Source organism: Siphateles boraxobius, unplaced genomic scaffold (genome assembly GCF_051911475.1).
Source record: "Siphateles boraxobius isolate OS27281-9 unplaced genomic scaffold, OSU_SipBor_1 6, whole genome shotgun sequence".
Classification (NCBI taxonomy): Eukaryota; Metazoa; Chordata; class Actinopteri; order Cypriniformes; family Leuciscidae; genus Siphateles; species Siphateles boraxobius.
In genome coordinates, this window is record NW_027509186.1 from 11,036,183 (window position 1) to 11,055,826 (window position 19,644).

Genomic DNA, 19,644 nt, shown 5'->3' on the forward strand with positions numbered 1-19,644 from the left:
AGAAGGAGCCAAACAGCCCTTTTTGGTTCTTACCGATCATAAGAATCTCCAGTACTTGAAGGATGCCAAGAGACTAAATCCTCGCCAGGCCAGATGGGCACTCTTCTTTACTCGTTTCCATTTCCAGATCTCCTACCGTCCTGGATCAAAGAACATCAGAGCAGACGCCCTGTCCCGTCTCCATTCTCCAGAAGTCAACTCTGAGGAACCTGATAATATTCTACCAGAGAAACTGTTTGTCAATCCCATCCAGTGGGATCTAAATGAACAACTTATTGAACTGTCCCAACGTCAACCCAATCCACCAGAGTGTCCAGTTGGAAAGATCTATGTTCCTGAAGAATACCGTACTCCCTTGATCTCTTCTGCACATTCCTCTGTGGGCACTGGACACCCAGGGGTAACCAAGACTCATTCCTCGCTCCAAACTTGCTATTGGTGGCCTGGTATGGTACAAGATATAAGGACATTCATCCAAGGATGTATCCTGTGTGCCATGAACAAGAATCCCTGTCATCTACCCACCGGAAAACTCATGCCTTTACCTGTTCCACAGAGACCCTGGTCACACATAGGAGTAGACTTTGTCACTGACCTTCCTCCCTCAGAAAGGAATACATGTATCCTGGTAGCCATTGACCGTTTTTTAAAGGCCTGCAAATTGATTCCCCTGAAAGCCTTACCCACAGCATTTCTGACTGCAGAACTCTTGATGCAGCATGTCTTTCGGAACTTTGGAATACCCGAGGATATAGTGTCAGACAGAGGACCCCAGTTTATCTCAAAGGTATGGCGAGCATACTTCACATTAATGAACGTCACAGTGAGTTTAACGTCAGGATATCACCCACAAACCAATGGCCAGGCAGAATGGAAAATCCAAGATGTCAGTCGTTTCCTGCGGACCTTCTGCTACTCCAATCAACATCTTTGGAGACGATACCTGGTATGGGCAGAATATGCACAAAACTCTCTTCGACAAGCTTCCACAAACTTAACCCCGTTCCAGTGTGTTTTGGGCTACCAGCCACCCTTGTTCCCATGGTCCGGTGAAAATTCTGAAGTCCCTGCAGTCAACACCTGGTTCCAGAATAGTGAGAGGGTGTGGAATCAAGCCCATCACCATCTCCAACAAGCTCTGAACCGTCATCAACGTTTTGCCAAGGTTCGTCGACAAGACGCTTCAGAGTACCAGCCTGGACAACTGGTTTGGCTATCGACAAGGGATATGCGCCTACGATTACCCTGCCACAAATTAAGCCCCAGATATATCGGCCCATTTCCCATAGTCAGACAGATAAATCCGGTGACCTATCAGCTCCATCTACCAGCCCAGTATCGCATTCATCGCTCATTTCACGTCTCTCTCTTGAAGCCACATCATCCGCCTCTACCTGTTCCCGCTACAGATTTGGTTCAAGATAACAATCCTCCAGTACCTCCCATCGAAGCTGAAACCATCTACACTGTAAAGGAAATATTAGATTCCCGACATCGAGGTGGTCAGTTGGAATATTTGGTAGACTGGGAGGATTATGGACCGGAGGAGAGGTGTTGGATTCCACGTAAGGACATCCTCGATCCCATGTTAACCACTGAGTTCCATACACAACATCCGGACAGACCTGCTCCAAGACCTCGAGGTAGACCCCCACAACGTCGGGGTATTGGATCCGCTGGCGCGGATTCTGGAGGGGGGGGGGGGGGGGGGGGTAATGCCAGGAATCAATCAAGCTCAGCTCAATCCACCACTCAGCATTCACTCTCACCGGAATACTAATCACCTGCACCTGCACCTGTTAACAATCATCAGTCAGCTCTATAAATACACTCATCTCACGATCAGTCTTTGTCAAGTCTCCAACAGGAACAGACCATTACCCTTGTCACTCTCAAGTCTCTGATGCGTCCAGTACCCGCAAAGTAACGTATACTTGCATGTTCTCAGTGTTCCACCTTTTAATCCTAGAACTCAAGCTTAACCTAATCTATTCCTGTGTCATAAACAACAAGGTACTGGATGTGGCAGTTCATCTGGCACAGTGGAATCCCCATTGTAGATGGTTGGAAATTGAAATCCATGACTTAAAGGAGAACTCCGGCGCAAAATGAACCTGGGGTGTAATAACACATTGCTACCGAGTCGACTGTTCTCTGGAATTTGTTTTCATGATAATCGAGTGTAAAAAGTTTTATCTCTAAAAACTGTTTAGCTTATAACGCTAGTATATGGGGCATATAATAAGTAAAAAGAGATCGCTAGTTAATACCACTAACAAGGCTCAAAATAGCCCCACACTAACACAGAAGCTTAATGAGGGTCTCTACATACAAACCGAAGCACTAAGAACGTTGTAAGTGTACAGACAGTTTAATAATAATATACTTTATAAAGACAGTACCATCACATATACAGGCAGGTGCCATCTTTGGGAAACAGCCTCGACCAGTCGAACCACTAACGCCGTGCTAAGTGAGCTGAACGGTGAGATTCCAAGTCACAGTTCAGCTCATAGCACGGCGTTCGTGGTTCGACTGGTCAAGACTGTTTTCCAAAGATGGCTCCGCGATGGTACTGTCTTTATAAAGTATGTCAAAACCATAATTGTCAGGATTCACTGGAAATAACAGGACCCAAGTGCAGAGATGAGCAGTGAATGAAGATGTATTAACAATAGAGTGTACAACAATGTGTAACCATTGCACAGTCCAGAGACAGTCCCGATGGCTAAACAGGAGACTCATGCACAGGATTGAGTAGTCTGGGAACCAGCCACCAGTCAAACACACACATACACAAAACAAAACAAGGGAAGAAACAAGACAAGAACAAAACCACTAAAACATTAAATAAGTACAAGGCAGGTCAAACACTGGAGTTAAGTGACAGAAAAACTAAACCTATACATATAAGGGAAGAAAACTGACTAAAGTAAAACAAGTCTACGACAGGAGAAAGCTAGGTATTAGATACAGGTAAACCCAGGTGATATAATAAATCAAAGAGAAAACCGAAGTAACAGAAATTGAATCGATTAATCTTAGAGACAGAACCAAACAAAAACTAGAATAGCTCAAGTAAAAGAAGAAAACTAAAGAAGACTAAATAATAAAGAGAAGTTAGACTAAGAAAACCCCAAAGCAAAGTGGACTATGAGGCAAAACAAAGGCGGCACATGGCCAACATAAACTAAGAAAAAAGCCATGTGTTCAAGCACAAAACAAACATGGAAACATTAAACAAAGACACAACAGACAAAGCTGCCAGGGCAGAACCCTGAAACATAATGACATATTACTTAACAATTTAGTTCTTTGTGAGTCATACATTAACACATGATTATCTGTGAATTAGTTAAGCATGAATTAATGCATATTAGTGCACCAGTATTAGACCCGCAGCCAGGGTAAAGAGCATAATACAGGGGAGATATGATCAAATTTCTGCGTGCCAGTCAGAGGTCTAGAAGCTGCATTTTGAACCATCTGAAGATGATTTATATTTGATTGATTTATTTCAGCAGAGAGATAATTACAATAATCGAGCCATGATGACACAGATGCATGGATCAGAAATGCATGGATGAACTCAAGTTCATCAGTATGTTCAATGATGCCCCACTTGTGCCATCTCCAACAATCCCTGACACCTGCCCGAAGAGAAACTCTTTCCATTGCCCATTCCTCACCATCCCTGGTCACACCTAGGAGTTGAATCATTACCAACTTCCCTGAATCAGAATCCTTCATATGCACCCTCATGGCAGTTAACCGATTCTCAAAGGCCGTCTATTGATGCCCATGAAGGGATAACCAACAGCAATGGAAACTGCAGAGACACTTTTCCACCACGTCTTTTGTAATTATGGCCTACCCCATTTGTTTCAATGGTGTAGAGGTCATTCTTCAAACTCTTAGTTGTGTCAGTGAGCTTAACATCCAGCTACCACCCTTAAGCAAATATTCAAACCGAGATTGGCCGTGTTACTGTTACATGTTACGTGTTACTGTTACGTCAGGAATGAAACGGAGAGTGAATCCAATCGCAAGCACATTTAATTAAACAAATACAAAAACAGGAAATCCAGGGAACTCAGAACAGGACAGGAGTAACATAAAACAACAACCGACAGCCAACAACTGGAACACAGGGGTTTAAATACACAGACAAACAAGCTAAACAAGATAACAAGGGGGCGTGGTTAATAAGAAACACCTGGGGAGACTAATAAACATAGATGAGGAACACCTGTGGACACTGAGCAACAACAAACAAAAGACAAGACATGGCAGGATCACATGACAAACAAGGGATAACGTGATATTCAAGACACAACAAAAACCCACACGTAACATAGCCCCCCCCTATGGGCGGCTCCCGACGCCCCTAGAAACAAACACACTAAAGTTCAGGAGGGTGGTGAAGTGGAGGCGGTCTTGGGGGAGGGACAGAGGGCCAGATTCGTACAGGGGACCAGGGCAGAGACGACCCCTCGGGCGGCCACGGCGGAGAAGACAGTCCATCGGGCGGCCAGGGCGGAGAAGACAGTCCATCGGGCGGCCACGGCGGAGAAGACAGTCCATCAGGCGGCCAGGGCGGAGACGACCCCTCGGGCGGCCAGGGCGGAGACGACCCCTCGGGCGGCCAGGGCGGAGACGACCCCTCGGGCGGCCAGGGCGGAGACGACCCCTCGGGCGGCCAGGGCGGAGACGACCTCTGGGGCGGCCAGGGCGGAGACGACCCCTCGGGCGGCCAGGGCGGCGAAGACCCTTCGGGCGGCCAGGGCGGCGAAGACCCCTCGGGCGGCCAGGGCGGCGAAGACACCGGCTCAGGAACAGCAGACACAGCAGACACCGGCTCGGGAACAGCAGACACCGGCTCGGGAACAGCAGACACCGGCTCGGGAACAGCAGACACCGGCTCGGGAACAGACAACACACTCACTGGCTCGGGAACAGACAACACACTCACTGGTTGGGGAACAGACAACACACTCACTGGTTGGGGAACAGACAACACACTCACTGGTTGGGGAACAGACAACACACACACTGGCTCGGGAACAGACAACACACACACTGGTTGGGGAACAGACAACACACACACTGGCTCGGGAACAGACAACACACACACTGGCTCGGGAACAGACAACACACACACTGGCTCGGGAACAGACAACTCACACACTGGCTCGGGAACAGACAACACACACACTGGCTCGGGAACAGACAACACACACACTGGCTCGGGAACAGACAACACACACACTGGCTCGAGAACAGACAACACACACACTGGCTCGGGAACAGACAACACACACACTGGCTCGGGAACAGACAACACACACACTGGCTCGGGAACAGACAACACACACACTGGCTCGGGAACAGACAACACAGACTCTGGCTCGGGAACAGACAACACAGACTCTGGCTCGGGAACAGACAACACACACACTGGCTCGGGAACAGACAACACAGACTCTGGCTCGGGAACAGACAACACAGACTCTGGCTCGGGAACAGACAACACAGACTCTGGCTCGGGAACAGACAACACACTCACTGGTTGGGGAACAGACAACACACACACTGGTTGGGGAACAGACAACACACACACTGGCTCGGGAACAGACAACACACACACTGGCTCGGGAACAGACAACACACACACTGGCTCGGGAACAGGCAACACACACACTGGCTCGGGAACAGGCAACACACACACTGGCTCGGGAACAGGCAACACAGACACTGGCTCCGGCTCAGGAAGGGGGAACAGAAACAGCCACAAGGACAAACGTAAACACAGAAACAAACATAGAGCGGTCAGGTTCAGGCGTGACTTGAACTGTCTCTGGATCGGCAAACGTGACTTGAACAGTCTCTGGATCGGCAGACGTGACTTGAACCGTCTCTGGATCGGCAGACGTGACTTGAACCGTCTCTGGATCGGCAGACGTGACTTGAACAGTCGCTGGATCGGCAGACGTGACTTGAACAGTCTCTGGATCGGCAGACGTGACTTGAACAGTCTCTGGATCGGCAGACGTGACTTGAACAGTCTCTGGATCGGCAGACGTGACTTGAACAGTCTCTGGATCGGCAGACGTGACTTGAACAGTCTCTGGATCGGCAGACGTGACTTGAACCCTCTCTGGATCGGCAGACGTGACTTGAACCGTCTCTGGATCGGCAGACGTGACTTGAACAGTCTCTGGATCGGACGGGACCAGCGGCGAGGACTCTGGGCTGACAGGAAGTACAGGGAGGACTTCCAGGCATTGCGGGACGCGGGAAGTCCTCTTCCTCCTCCGTCTCCGAGAGCGAGAGGGCGCTGGGCTGGACGGAACCAGCGGTGAGGGCGCTGTGCTGGACGGGACCAGCGGTCAGGGCGCTGTGCTGGACGGGACCAGCGGTGAGGGCGCTGTGCTGGACGGGACCAGCGGTGAGGGCGCTGTGCTGGACGGGACCAGCGGTGAGGGCGCTGTGCTGGACGGGACCAGCGGTGAAGGCTCTGTGCTGGACGGGACCAGCGGTGAAGGCTCTGGCTGGACGTGGCTGACGTGAGGCTCTGGCTGGACGTGGCTGACGTGAGGCTCTGGCTGGACGTGGCTGACGTGAGGCTCTGGCTGGACGTGGCTGACGTGAGGCTCTGGCTGGACGTGGCTGACGTGAAGCTCTGGCTGGACGTGGCTGACGTGAAGCTCTGGCTGGACGTGGCTGACGTGAAGCTCTGGCTGGACGTGGCTGACGTGAAGCTCTGGCTGGACATGGCTGACGTGATGAGGATTGGGCTGGACGCAGAGATGTTGACTCTGAGAAAGTTGTCTGGACCCATATCCTCCCCTGTGACCTCCACGGAACCCCCGGAAAATCGCTTTGCGGGTTCCCACAAAGGCCTGTTTGTCGAACTCCATGCTCATGCTGGGAAGATCAGGCGAGATTCGTACTGCTGGATTCATTTGAGGTCGGTTGTCCTGTTACATCCAGTCAGGAATGAAACGGAGAGTGAATCCAATCGCAAGCACATTTAATTAAACAAATACAAAAACAGGAAATCCAGGGAACTCAGAACAGGACAGGTGTAACATAAAACAACAACCGCCAGCCAACAACTGAAACACAGGGGTTTAAATACACAGACAAACAAGCTAAACAAGATAATCAGGGGGCGTGGTTAATAAGAAACACCTGGGGAGACTAATAAACATAGATGAGGAACACCTGTGGACACTGAGCAACAACAAACAAAAGACAAGACATGGCAGGATCACATGACAAACAAGGGATAACGTGATATACAAGACACAACAAAAACCCACACGTAACAGTTACGTCCCTGTGGGTGTGCTTGTGTTTTCTCTATCTCTCGTTTGCTGTCATTTTCTTAGGCTCCACTTCTCTAATCCACTGTTGGTTTGGGAACCAGTCAACCTCTATCAATGGCGTGACGTCAAATCCTCTGCTGCCAATCAAGTTTCCCGCCCGCATTTAAAAGGACGCCAAAATGAACACGAAAGAGACAATTTGGTTTTCCTGCCGCTTTGCTTTGTTTTGTTCTTTTGTATCACTAATATTGTTCTGTGAAAGTCTTAACCCTATACTTAACCCTATTTCTGCTTTTTGATGGCGTTGTTCTCTGCCCAAGAATAAAGTAGACAGGTTAAATGTCATGTGTCTTATATAGCGCAACACCTAAGTAACTCACTGTACAGTTGTCAAGATTTGAAGCGGATCAAAAAAGTTTGTCAAAGTTGTCCTAAGACAAGAACGGGTATTGTTTAAAATTCACGTATAACTTTGATGAAAGGTTTTGATCCACTTCAAATGTTGACTACTGTACAGTATACTTCCCAGGTAAGAAAGTGAATGCCATCTGTATGTTTTGTATTTGTTAGTTAGAGTAAGTAAGTTAGGGTGTTTTACACTGAAGATTTGATTTACTTTCTTTTATTTCTTATAAGTTAGGTTAGAGGTTTAATTGCAAGTTAGACTAAGTTTTGTTTTGTTCTTTACTTTTCTTTGGCGTCACTAATTGCGTCCCTTTTTCTCTTGGGTTTATTTATTTGTCTGATATTTCTTTGATCTGTAAATATTTTGCTTATTTTTCTTTACTTATTTTCATCATTATTATTACTATTATCCACATTTTTTGTAGAGTTATTTTCACTTATGTATTGTAAACACCTGTGTTCAAACCTAAAAAAAAGGCCTGACTCTCTACCAGGGACATTCGTCTTCCCTGTCGCAAGTTGAGTGCCAGATACATTGGTCCCTTCACAATCCAGAGACAAATCAATGCAGTTATTTACTGATTTAACTTGCCATCACAATATAGAATTGCTCCTACATTTCATGACTCCTTCCTGAAACATCACTGCCCTTCTCCTGTTTCTCTTCCCCTGGGTCTGGCACAGCTAAAGAATATCTTAGCGACTAGGAAGGTTATGGACCCGAAAAAAAGATCTCAGGTGCCATGAGACAACATCCTGGAACCAACCTTGTTGTCTGAGTTCCACAGCAACCACCCAGATCGACCTGCACCCAGGGGTAGAGGCCATCCACGTCGGCGATCACACCGGTCCTTGGGAACTGCCCCGAGTATTGTCACACCCATGCCAGACCCCTTAGCTCCACCCACACGTTCACAGTGACCTGAACTCTGACTCTAATCACCTGTCATGATGCAATACTGGACACTATTTAAACCATTCTCTCCCACACTATTGTCTGGTCTCGTCATGTGAACAAGTAATTCTGGACTTAACTGGTATGCTCACCAGTGTTTCCTGACTCATAAGCTCTTTGTCGTTATCTTCAGTTCTACCAGAAAAACTCGGGAGAATAAATACCGGAAACAATAAATACATTTATTGATAGCCCAGCAAGCAGTAAAGTTCTTTGGCGTAGGCCCCGTCCATAGCTCGCAATCCGAGGGTCCGGACTCTGCATTTCCTGCCTGAAGACGAAGGCAGGGGCACAGCCGACCCCACGGGAGCGTGATATTGATATAGTAAAGGACAATTCCGGCCAAAAATAAACCTAGAGGTAAATAACACATGGGTACCGAGTCGACCGTTCTCTAGGATGCGTTTTCATGATAATTAAATGTACCCGGTTTTATCGTTAGTTTTAGTTTTACCACAGATTAATTTATAACGCTAGTATATAGGGCATAGAATAAGTAAACATAAAAATCACTATTTAATACCACTAACAAGGCTCAAAATGGCCCCACACTAACATGGTAGCATAATGAGGGTCTCTACCTGCAAACCGAAGCATTGAGAACTTTGTAAGTGTACAGACAGTTTAATAAGGAGATACTAATAATAATAAGACAGTACACTTTGCGTATATAGGCAGGAGCCATCTTTGGAAAACAGTCTCGAACCACGAACGCCTTGCTACGGGCTGGTCGATAGTCACAGTTCATCTCATGTAGCATGGCGTTCGTGGTTCGACTGGTATTTTTTTTTGTTTACTTATTCTATGCCCAATATACTAGCATTTTAAATAAAACTGTGGTAAAACTAAAACTAACGATAAATCTTGGTACATTCGATTATCATGAAAACGCATCCTAGAGAATGGTCGACTCGGTACCCATGTGTTATTTACCCCTAGGTTCATTTTTGGCCGGAATTGTCCTTTAAGACTGCTGACTCTATAGAACAATGGCAAGGAAAACTAACTTTATCGCACTCCGAGAGCCCTCTAGTGGTCATGAGCATTCCATTGTGTTGCGGCTTTAATTCATTGTGTTGTACATTTTCCGTTGTGTTGTGGCTCATTTCCATTGTGTTGGAAATTACTATTTTAAAGTAAAGAAAAATGGACACACAATTATTATTAATGTCACATTGGGATGTCAAATTAAACTTGTCAATAGAAATAATACAAAATTACTTCAGTTGGGAACTTGTACTGCATCCCTCTGCTTGATTGCATCTGAAGCACATGAGTCAACTAGTCCAATGGCAATTACACAATTACAGCATAAAATTAAAACATAACAAGATTACAATTAACAATTAAAATAGTTAATTGTTAATTTCTTTACACCACCAAGATATCAGAATAAACAATAACATATAACATAAAATAAATACTGATCAGAAAATACAATTTTAATCATCAACAATCACAAATATAAATAAATATAAACCTAAACAACAGTAAATATAACAACAACACCTACAACAGTGACAGTTTCAATGATAACATGTGCAGTCCACCTTAAAATAAAATAATAAAGATTGTTTAAACAACCGAAATGATGTAATGTATCTATATCTGCAGGTAAATTATTCTAGTCTATTGGGGCTTTAAACATGAATGCTCTTTTACCAATTTTTTTTTTTTTTTTGCACGAGGAATCAGAAAATATGTCCGGATAGAATGCCTAACTCGTGGTTTGAAGAAATGAATAAAAAGTATTGTTGTAGATAACTAGGATAATTAAAATAAATACATTTAAATATAAATTGAAGCCAATGAATGTGCCCTCTCACACACAAGGATGACCACAGGAGTGCCTCATACATTGTACAGTGATGTGTGTAAAAAGAACATCCTAAAACAAATCTGCAAATTCTATTATATGCTATATTAAGCAAGGCAAGATCAGATTGTGATGCCGTTTCATAAACTACATCATAATAATCAAAAGACGGAAGTATTAATTGAGAATTAAAGAATGAAAAGTTTCTTACGAACACGAAAAACAATTTCGAGATTGATGCAAAATACTCATTCCAACATTGACTTTACGTAAAACATGATTAATGTGTGGTTTAAAAGAATGTTTAGAGTCAAGCCATACACCCAGATATTTAATATTATCAACTCTTTGCAAAGGAGTACCGCCTTTACATGATACAACACTAGGAACAGGTTTTGGAATTAAGTTTTTGTCTAGAACCAAAAATCATAGTATATGACTTGTATTTATTAAGCACTTATTTGCCAAAAGCCAATCTTGTAAAGTATTAAAATCCGATTGTAGAGATAACTGAATTTGTAAAGAATCAGAATTAGATGCATATATGACAGTATCATTCGCATAGCGTTGAACCTGACAGTATTTGAGAAGTAATGGTAGATTATTTACATAAATAGAAAAAAGAATCCCAGAATTGAACCTTGAGGCACACCTCTTTGTTGGATCAGAAGATCATATTTATTCCCATTTAGGACAAAACATAGGCGGGTGACGTCACAACCAGGAAAGCATAAAATTATATCTGGAAAGACCTATGTTAGCTTCTGTGCCTCAGCAAGCGTTCTGTGACAAACTGTGTGTCTTATTTATTGTTGTCTGTCCCGATATAGTGCAGTACACAAAACACAAATGTATGGCAAATAATCAGACTATCAAGTCGTGTGCTTTTCCCTGCCCTCGCTTCCTTACACGACTTGGGTGTTATGTGTTTGGGTCCTATGTGATCATACTTTGTTAGCCTTCGAGGGGGCTGACTGTAAGCATTGTCGGATGCTGCTGCTTTGCACAGTCCGCTCCCGCCTGTCACTTTTCAAAGTAATTGTTCAGGCTCACGTTCCACAAGGTTCCTTATGGTAACCTGAGCAGTTATTCTCCAAGTTGATGGGTTACAACAAGGGGCCAGAGGGCTACATTATGGCAATATTGATTCAAGTGAATTCTGAAGTGAATTCAACATTTGGGTATAGCAGCACACAGTTGTCACAGATGGATGAACACTTAAAGTACCCATGTAGTCAATAATTGTATACCTCAAAACACATCTTTGATCACCAAAATTACATATTTAAAGTTTATTTTCATTATTATATACAATTATTCATGCCTTAAAATAGCTTGAATGCAACTCAACACCCATGAATATGCTAATTTGTCCTGCCTCCACTCAGTCCCGCCAGCTCAGAGATTCACTCGGCCAACTTGCTGAGGTAAACGCTGCACAATGGTTTCACTATTTAAACGTCGGACACATAACGATAATTAATTTAGGTTGATCTATAGGGTGAGTTTTGTCACAATTTAGATTAGAATATATAATTCGGTATATTTTCAAATATACTGTTGAATCATTTAATATATTGATCATTCATGAGAAATGAGATGCAATAATATACCCCAAATTTAGTGAAATACACATTTATTTCATCAGCAGCCATATCACCCTGTAGCCCAAGATGGGTTGCCCACTGAAGATAGGGCTGAGCCTGGTCAGTACCTGGATGGGAGACCTCCTGGGAAAACTAGGTTGCTGCTGGAAGAGGTGTTAGTGAGGCCAGCAGGGGGTGCTCACCCTGTGGTCTGTGTGGGTCCTAACACCCCAGTATAGTGACAGGGACACCATATTGTCAAAGAGCACTGTCCTTCGGATGAGACGTTGAACAGAGGTCCTGACTCTCTGTGGTCATTAAAAATCCCCGGTATCCTGGCCAAATTTGCCCCTTGACCTCTGTCCATCATGGCCTCCTAATCATCCTCATGTCAGGATTGGCTTCATCACTGTCTCCTCTCCACCAATAAGCTGGTGGTGGGCGTTCTGCCGCAATATGGCTGCCGTCGCATCATCCAGGTGGTGCTGCACATTGGTTGTGGTTGTGGAGATTCCCCCTTCCATATGTGAAGCGCTTTGAGTACCCAGAAAAGCGCTAAAATGTAACAAATTATTATTTATTGTAATAAGTGTCTTGTCAGAGGAGGATGGGCTCTATAAAAAGTTCTGCTCTTGACCTAAACATATTATGGAACTATTTTACCTGCCGCCATCACCTTTTTCTCAAGTGGGCAGGGCCGGCGATTGCTATAGGCGAACTAGGCGGTTGCCTAGGGCGACAAATGTGTTGGGGGCGCGGCGAGCGGGCGCCCTCTAATGTCGCCCTTGGCCTACTTCCCATTAATCACAGAATTAGAATTACAAGCGAAACAAAAACACGTTTATTAAACATGATCATCCTAAGGCGCACACGTCCCAGCCACACGTTTATTGTCGATAATTTCCTAACGGGGGGGTTACGTTACGTTACGTTAGGCAAGTGCTCAGCTGCTGGCGCGTTGATCGAAACCCTCTGATGCACAGGGACGAAAACGGAGAAAGCAACAAGATAAAAAGTAAGCGCAGTATAGAGGTAAGTCTTCTCATCTCAGCCATTTAGGTGTCAAACGAAAAAAATGTACTTAGTAGTGCACAGCACAGGCATGCTGGCCATCGGGACTACCGGGAGCGAATTCTTCGCAAAACTCAATCTCGCCTAGGGCAACCAGTGGGCTAGAGCCGGCCCTGCCAGTGGGTATATGTATGTATATATATATACAGTATATATCACGATAAAAGCGTTGAAAAGCATTTTCTCTAAACTGTTAAAATTTCAATCAACAGATGGCACCTTTGTAACTTAAAGTCTCCCTGTGGTTAAAATCAAGCTTTTAATGTTGTTTATATGTCTTTATGTTGTTTTTAATATGCTTTAAGACAAACATGGCCCTAACTTCAGTCAGGTTATTCTCCAATATGTGGAACCATTGGTGTTTTAGCCTATGTGTAAATGTGATATTGTGGATTTATTTTCCTTTTTTTTATGTATTTGTATTTTTCTGTTATTTTTTTTATTGGACCGTGTGTGTCCTTAATAAAGCTTTGATTGAAACAATGTGCAAATTAATAATTCAACACCAATGCGGAGTATGTTCTCCATAAAATTGCAGTGGACAGTTTTAAATCGCTGGTGTTTCTGAAGTCAGAAACTACTTTGTAACCAATCACATCAACGAGTGGATCTCTGATCTGTGCTGCGTTCCAGTCCACTTTTAGACAAGCACTTGCAAACTTCCCTAATCACTTGCCCTCGGGGGAATCCCTGCCACCATTTGTAAATGCATTCCAATTCGTGAAGTGGACGAGGAAAGTTTGTATGGACAGACCCTCGCTCCCTCAATCTTGACAGAGGGAGCGAGTCTACTTCATATGTACACTTCAAGCAGCTCCATATACCACAATACAACACAATTGTGACGCCACCGCAGATCTAGTCTAGTCACCACCACAAACAACTCAATGTATTAATTATGATTTTTTTTTATTATTTAAAACAACCCAATCACATCTATATACATTTCGATGCTGCATTAAACAAATTTAAGGGAAAACTAATTAAAATAATAAATCAACTCCATAGTTGATTCCAAGTGATCAAGGGCTTAGAACGTTCCAATTCAGCCCATTGCAGTTTCCGCCTGTGGGCACTCATGCAATGACGTACATCCGAGTGAACGAGAGGGAGGGAAGTTAGCGAGTGAAGGGCATGAAAATTTTGGACTAGAACGCAGCACAGGTGTGAGTGATTGGAGGCGGGGCTAATTTGTACATTCATAGAACCACATATAGGAATCTCCCAGTCATGTGACCCCTAGCCGCGTGTCAGCCATTTTGACGGTATACAGCTACTCAGTGGCATGGATCTATTATTAGGGGTGGGCCCCTCCTAATAATAGATCCATTGCCGTGGGTAATATATAATATTAGTATATTATACTAATAATATAATTACATAAAAACGTTTTGACATTGGGCTACAGTGTGTTAGGTAAATGCATTTACCAGTAACATTACTGCCTCTGAAGCTAACTGAGCAGTTCCACGGCTCTCTTCTCTACTACTTTGTTTCTAGATAATGTTGGTAGGTTTTTTTTTTTTTCACTGCTACAAAAAATTGAGTCAACCCATACACCGTTAGAACCGTGAAAAAAAAAAAGCACAATAGTTCTATCATAAAGGGCGACAGCTGAACGTTTGATTAACAAATTATTTTCAGTTTAAAAAAAAAATATATCAAAAAGTTGGGAGCCTGATGGGTCCAGCTAAGACAAGCTCATGTTATGCTGAATGCAAACAAACATTGCGGATTTCTATGGCAACAGTGGATTTATAACATTTGATCCCGAACTCCGAGATATCATTCATTAGCCGTCGAGGGGACAACTTACCTGATCCAAAATGAAGACTGCAAAGCTGTGTTGAGTTGGAAGCCAAACAGTGACAGCGGCATCAGCGTTTTGCCCGTTTATTGCCACCAACCACTTGTTTCTCCGTTTTGTTTCTTTTGGGATACGGTATAAAGATATTACTTTTGTATGATCACGTATCTGATCGCATCCAACTGCACAGCATCGCTCGGGCATGATAGAAATATTTCACGACGAGCTGTATTATCACCGGCGGTATAGCATTTTCTATTCCGTCAAGATGGCTGCTCCAAATGGCGTGACATCACGCGGGACGTCCCTATACTAAATGAGGCAACAGTGTAGTTACATTCAAGCAATTTTAAGGCATGTATAATATCTTTTCTAAATATATATTTTTTTAAATATGTAATTTAGGTAATCAAAGGAGGAGTTTTAAAGGGTTAGTTAACCCAAAAATGACAAGTCCATCAAAGTGCTTCCATTCATCATAAAAGTAATCCACACAACTCTGCGGGGTTAATAAAGGCCTTCTGGAGCGAATTGATGTGTTCATGTAAGAAAAATATACATTTTTAAAATAGCTAAACTTCCTGCAGAGGGCTGTAGGCATCGATTTAAGGTGGAAGACTAACGCCTGACCCTACCCACAACGTAATGACGATCACAGAAGCGCAGAGGATAGAGCAAAACAAAACACCAGTTACTAATTAGAAGTCTAAAACAACAATTTTTAAAGAGAAATGTCAGAGGAGCTTGAGTTTGTTAGAACAGAGAGGCATCGGTCACTGATTACTCTTGTGGTGGAAGTCTTGCGTAGCATGCGTACGGCCATCTGCCGGAAATAGATATTTTATTGCACAAAAGAAAAAAGGTTTAGTAGTGTGGCCCTATAAGTCAAACTGAGAACAGTCACGAAACTCCAGTCAGAAATTAAAGCCAAAGAGAAACTAATGTTGAGTTTCAGGAAGTTTATTAAAACACTAAATTCACATGACCAGGATAACTTCTCCACTAGACACCACAGTTTGCCCACTAAAGATGGTCTTGAAGTCCGCATCTCTTCCTGTAAAAAGGGGTAGAAGCATGAGGGGCATTTAAATAATTTCACAGTTCCTGAAGTCAATATACAACAAGCACTCACTTTTCCTAGTGCAGCTTTGCTCACAGGAGCCAGAAGAGGGGTGGCACACCGCTGTAGTACAGTGTATGAAGATCTAACAGGGGAACAAGGGGCAAGGGTTAAGCCATATAAATTCACTATAAATAGCACTAATATTAAGGCTTGAGGTAAGGCTGCGGAGCATACGGTTTCCTGCAGAGGAGCCAGTGATGCTGGATCTACAAATGTGAACATCTTCATAACAAAGCGCTTGTAGTGGGTTGGAAACTGAAGACCAGAAGATCCAGCCACTGGCACCAATGTGGTCAGGTAACGATCATCCTGGTAAGGGCATCTGAAAGGCAGAGAGGCAGTCAGAAATGCCTTACAGCACATGGATAAAGACTGGAATTACTCACCCATCAACCAGAAGGTCCCATTGGGGTAGACTGAGTGGACTTGGGGTTTGTGTCGCCCAGCAATGTCCCAGCATCAGGACAATGTTGGGGTCGGTCCTCTCCAAAATGCGCACCTCAACATACACAGGTTCTCGCAGGACTTTTGTAACTGGATAATCACCATCACTGTAGTAGGATGTGTACGCCTCATCCCCTGAGGATATAGTGTTCAACTAAACTGCTGCAACCTGGAGTTTGAGAGGCTTTAGGCATACTTGGGACAAACACCTACCTTCTGCACAGCCTTTAGTGACACATTGACCATTTGCCAGTCTAAGCTCCACTCTGAGGGGTCCAGGAGCAGCTACTGGTGGAGGTGGAGGAACACTGTTGACCTCCACAACCAGAGCTTCTGTAGAAGTAGCCGAGTACCTACACTGGAAGAGAAGCCTGGACAAACCATGAGCTTGTAGCACTTGTCAATAATTAACATTTATGACAAAGCATACGTCACCTACTCAAAATTGCTGTCCCTTGTGACGGAACCAAGTGGTCCAATACCCACTTCATACGAGGAGATCATTCGGTTTTCATACACCACATATCCACTGCCCTCCTGCAAAGTGTAACACTGTTGGTATCCAACCCATTCCAAGCCATGCAGAAAGAAAACAAGCAGCTACTCACCATCATGCTTGTGCCACATGCAGTGACAGGGAACTGGTATATAGCAAAGAAAGGAGTGGATCCCACAGGACTGCAAGGTGGGTCATTTCCACCCAGGAGACGGACTGAATCCAGGCTCAATCGAGGCAGCGTAACATCTCTAGCCACCACTACCACAAACTGACCATCTCGTATACACTGGACAGTCACTGGAATGAGTTACAAGAACAGGTTATTGCTGAAGATCAATTTAACAAACACGTTTGCATTGACTCAGCACTCTTACCTGCCTTCCCATAGTAACACTGCTGTCCATTAAAGCAGCAGTTGATAGCTGCACATTCAGCACCACTGATACCAGGTGGTCCACATTGGATCTGCTCATGATCAGCTACAGCACATTTGTCAAGGGGCTCTGCCTGTGCCACGGTCTGCTTTGGCTGAAACTGCTGAGAAAACTGTTGACTAGATTGCTGTTGAACTGACTGAGGAAACTGTTGACTAGCTTGCGGTTGAACTGGCCGAGGAAACTGTTGACTAGCTTGCTGTTGAACTGACGGAGGAATCTGTTGACTAGCTTGCTGTTGAACTGACTGAGGAAACTGTTGACTAGCTTGCTGTTGAACTGACTGAGGAAACTGTTGACTAGCTTGCTGTTGAACTGGACGAGGAAACTGTTGACTAGCTTGCTGTTGAACTGACTGAGGAAACTGTTGACTAGCTTGCTGTTGAACTGGACGAGGAAACTGTTGACTAGCTTGCTGTTGAACTGGACGAGGAAACTGACTAGCTTGCTGTTGAACTGACTGAGGAAACTGACTAGCTTGCTGTTGAACTGACTGAGGAAACTGACTAGCTTGCTGTTGAACGGACTGAGGAAACTGACTAGCTTGCTGTTGAACGGACTGAGGAAACTGACTAGCTTGCTGTTGAACTGGCCGAGGAAACTGTTGACTAGCTTGCTGTTGAAACCGCTGGCTCGCTTGCGGTTGGAACTGTTGATTAGCTTGCTGTTGAACTGGCCAAGGAAACCAGTGACTAGCTTGCGGTTGAACTGACTGGGGAAACTGTTGACTAGCTTGCGGTTGAACCCGATGGTCAGTTTGCTGGAACATCAGAGTTTGAGGATTCTGGGGCAGATTACTCCACTGTGGAACAGCATAACTGAAAGCACAGAACAAAACACAAAGTGCCAGACACTGAAGAGCACACCAAATTCCTGCCATTGTTATACAGCTAGTCACACTGTTGAGATGCTGCCCTTTGGTCTTTTTGTACTTTACAGACTTTGGTTAATTAATGATAACCCCTCCCTCTTCATTAACAGTCATGATTCTCCAGACTTGCATGGGTGGGAGTTTATGCAACTGCATGATTCTATTGGTTCTTAAAAAAAATAGTTTGTTTTTCCACACTTTTTGAACATACACAAAAGCACATTTGAGCTGAATTCAGAATAGTATGCTAGTACTATTTCTGCCATTCTGAATTCAGCCTTTGTTTTATCCTGAATTAGCTGAATATTTTCTTTGATGTTTTTGAGTTTTTTCAGGATATGTTTACACAACAACGATGTACTAAAAATGGAAAAAAAAATTCCTTTGCGTTTTTCGTGGGCAGATGACAACATATGGTGACCAATCGTCCTCTATTCATTTGAACCTATAAAAAAATTTATTGCAACTTTCAGTGAACATTTTTTCTCACGCTAATAGTTAATTTGAAGCAGTGGAAAATCCAAGATGGCGGCACTGTGTTTGTCTTGTCTGATCTGCTGATCTACAGTCTTCTTTTGTTTTGTTTAGATGTTGAGAGTTTTATTCCAAGAAAGCGTTTAAAAAACGTCGGTCTCTTTCTTGAATTGAGTCCGGATTAAGTCAGATCTCTTGAAATGGATTTTGAGCCATCTACAATCTGCTTCGGGCTGAAGCGTGCTTACCTGTTGGACTTTGCTCTACCCCGGGTCGTCATCCACCTCGCTTTCGCTTTCGCTTTGGGAAGCGTTTGCGGTAAACTACGGCAAATCGGACAGCTGGCGGTTGCGCTATAAGCGTGCTTACTTGTTGCATGGTTACGGCTTGACATCTTATCGTCACGTTGTTGCTTTGGAAAGCATCGGCGTTGAACAACAGCACGGAAAGGAACGGCAGCGACTTGAAGAACCCCCGATTTCATAGATCATCTTGGCGGTGGGGATTATAGCAGTCAAGGTCGGTGATGTTTCTTGCCTAATTTAAACTCTCCAGCTGCTTGCCCGTAAATAAGACTCATATCCTCCACAATATCGCTCTGCCCGTTGCCCTGTTGTCGGGGTTGTGGAGCTGCTCGAGCGAGCTTAATTTTTGCCTCGGATTTAGTCTGAACGTTTCTGATTTCAAACGCTGATAATATGAAGATGTTGCTTTTCTGTATGGTAATCTTCATGCTTGGACTATGGGACACACAAACAAAAACGGAAGAAAAAGCGATGTATCTGTCGCGTTTCCATATGTTTCTTCCCTCCAAATGTACGGACACTA

General features: G+C 44.2%; 1 protein-coding gene across 1 annotated transcript; it reads right to left on the reverse strand.

Moving 5' to 3' along the window:
- Window positions 1–15,915: 15,915 nt before the first annotated feature.
- On the reverse strand, window positions 15,916–18,351 carry LOC143715574 (zona pellucida sperm-binding protein 4-like). The gene is made up of 8 exons (XM_077207369.1): window positions 17,412–18,351; window positions 17,147–17,334; window positions 16,978–17,075; window positions 16,752–16,909; window positions 16,481–16,673; window positions 16,269–16,416; window positions 16,104–16,176; window positions 15,916–16,025 (listed from the first exon to the last, which is right to left on the reverse strand). Exons 1-8 carry the CDS (start codon window positions 18,349–18,351, stop codon window positions 15,949–15,951), a joined length of 1,875 nt encoding a protein of 624 aa, XP_077063484.1. The 3' UTR covers window positions 15,916–15,948.
- Between the last annotated feature and the right edge of the window lie 1,293 nt (window positions 18,352–19,644).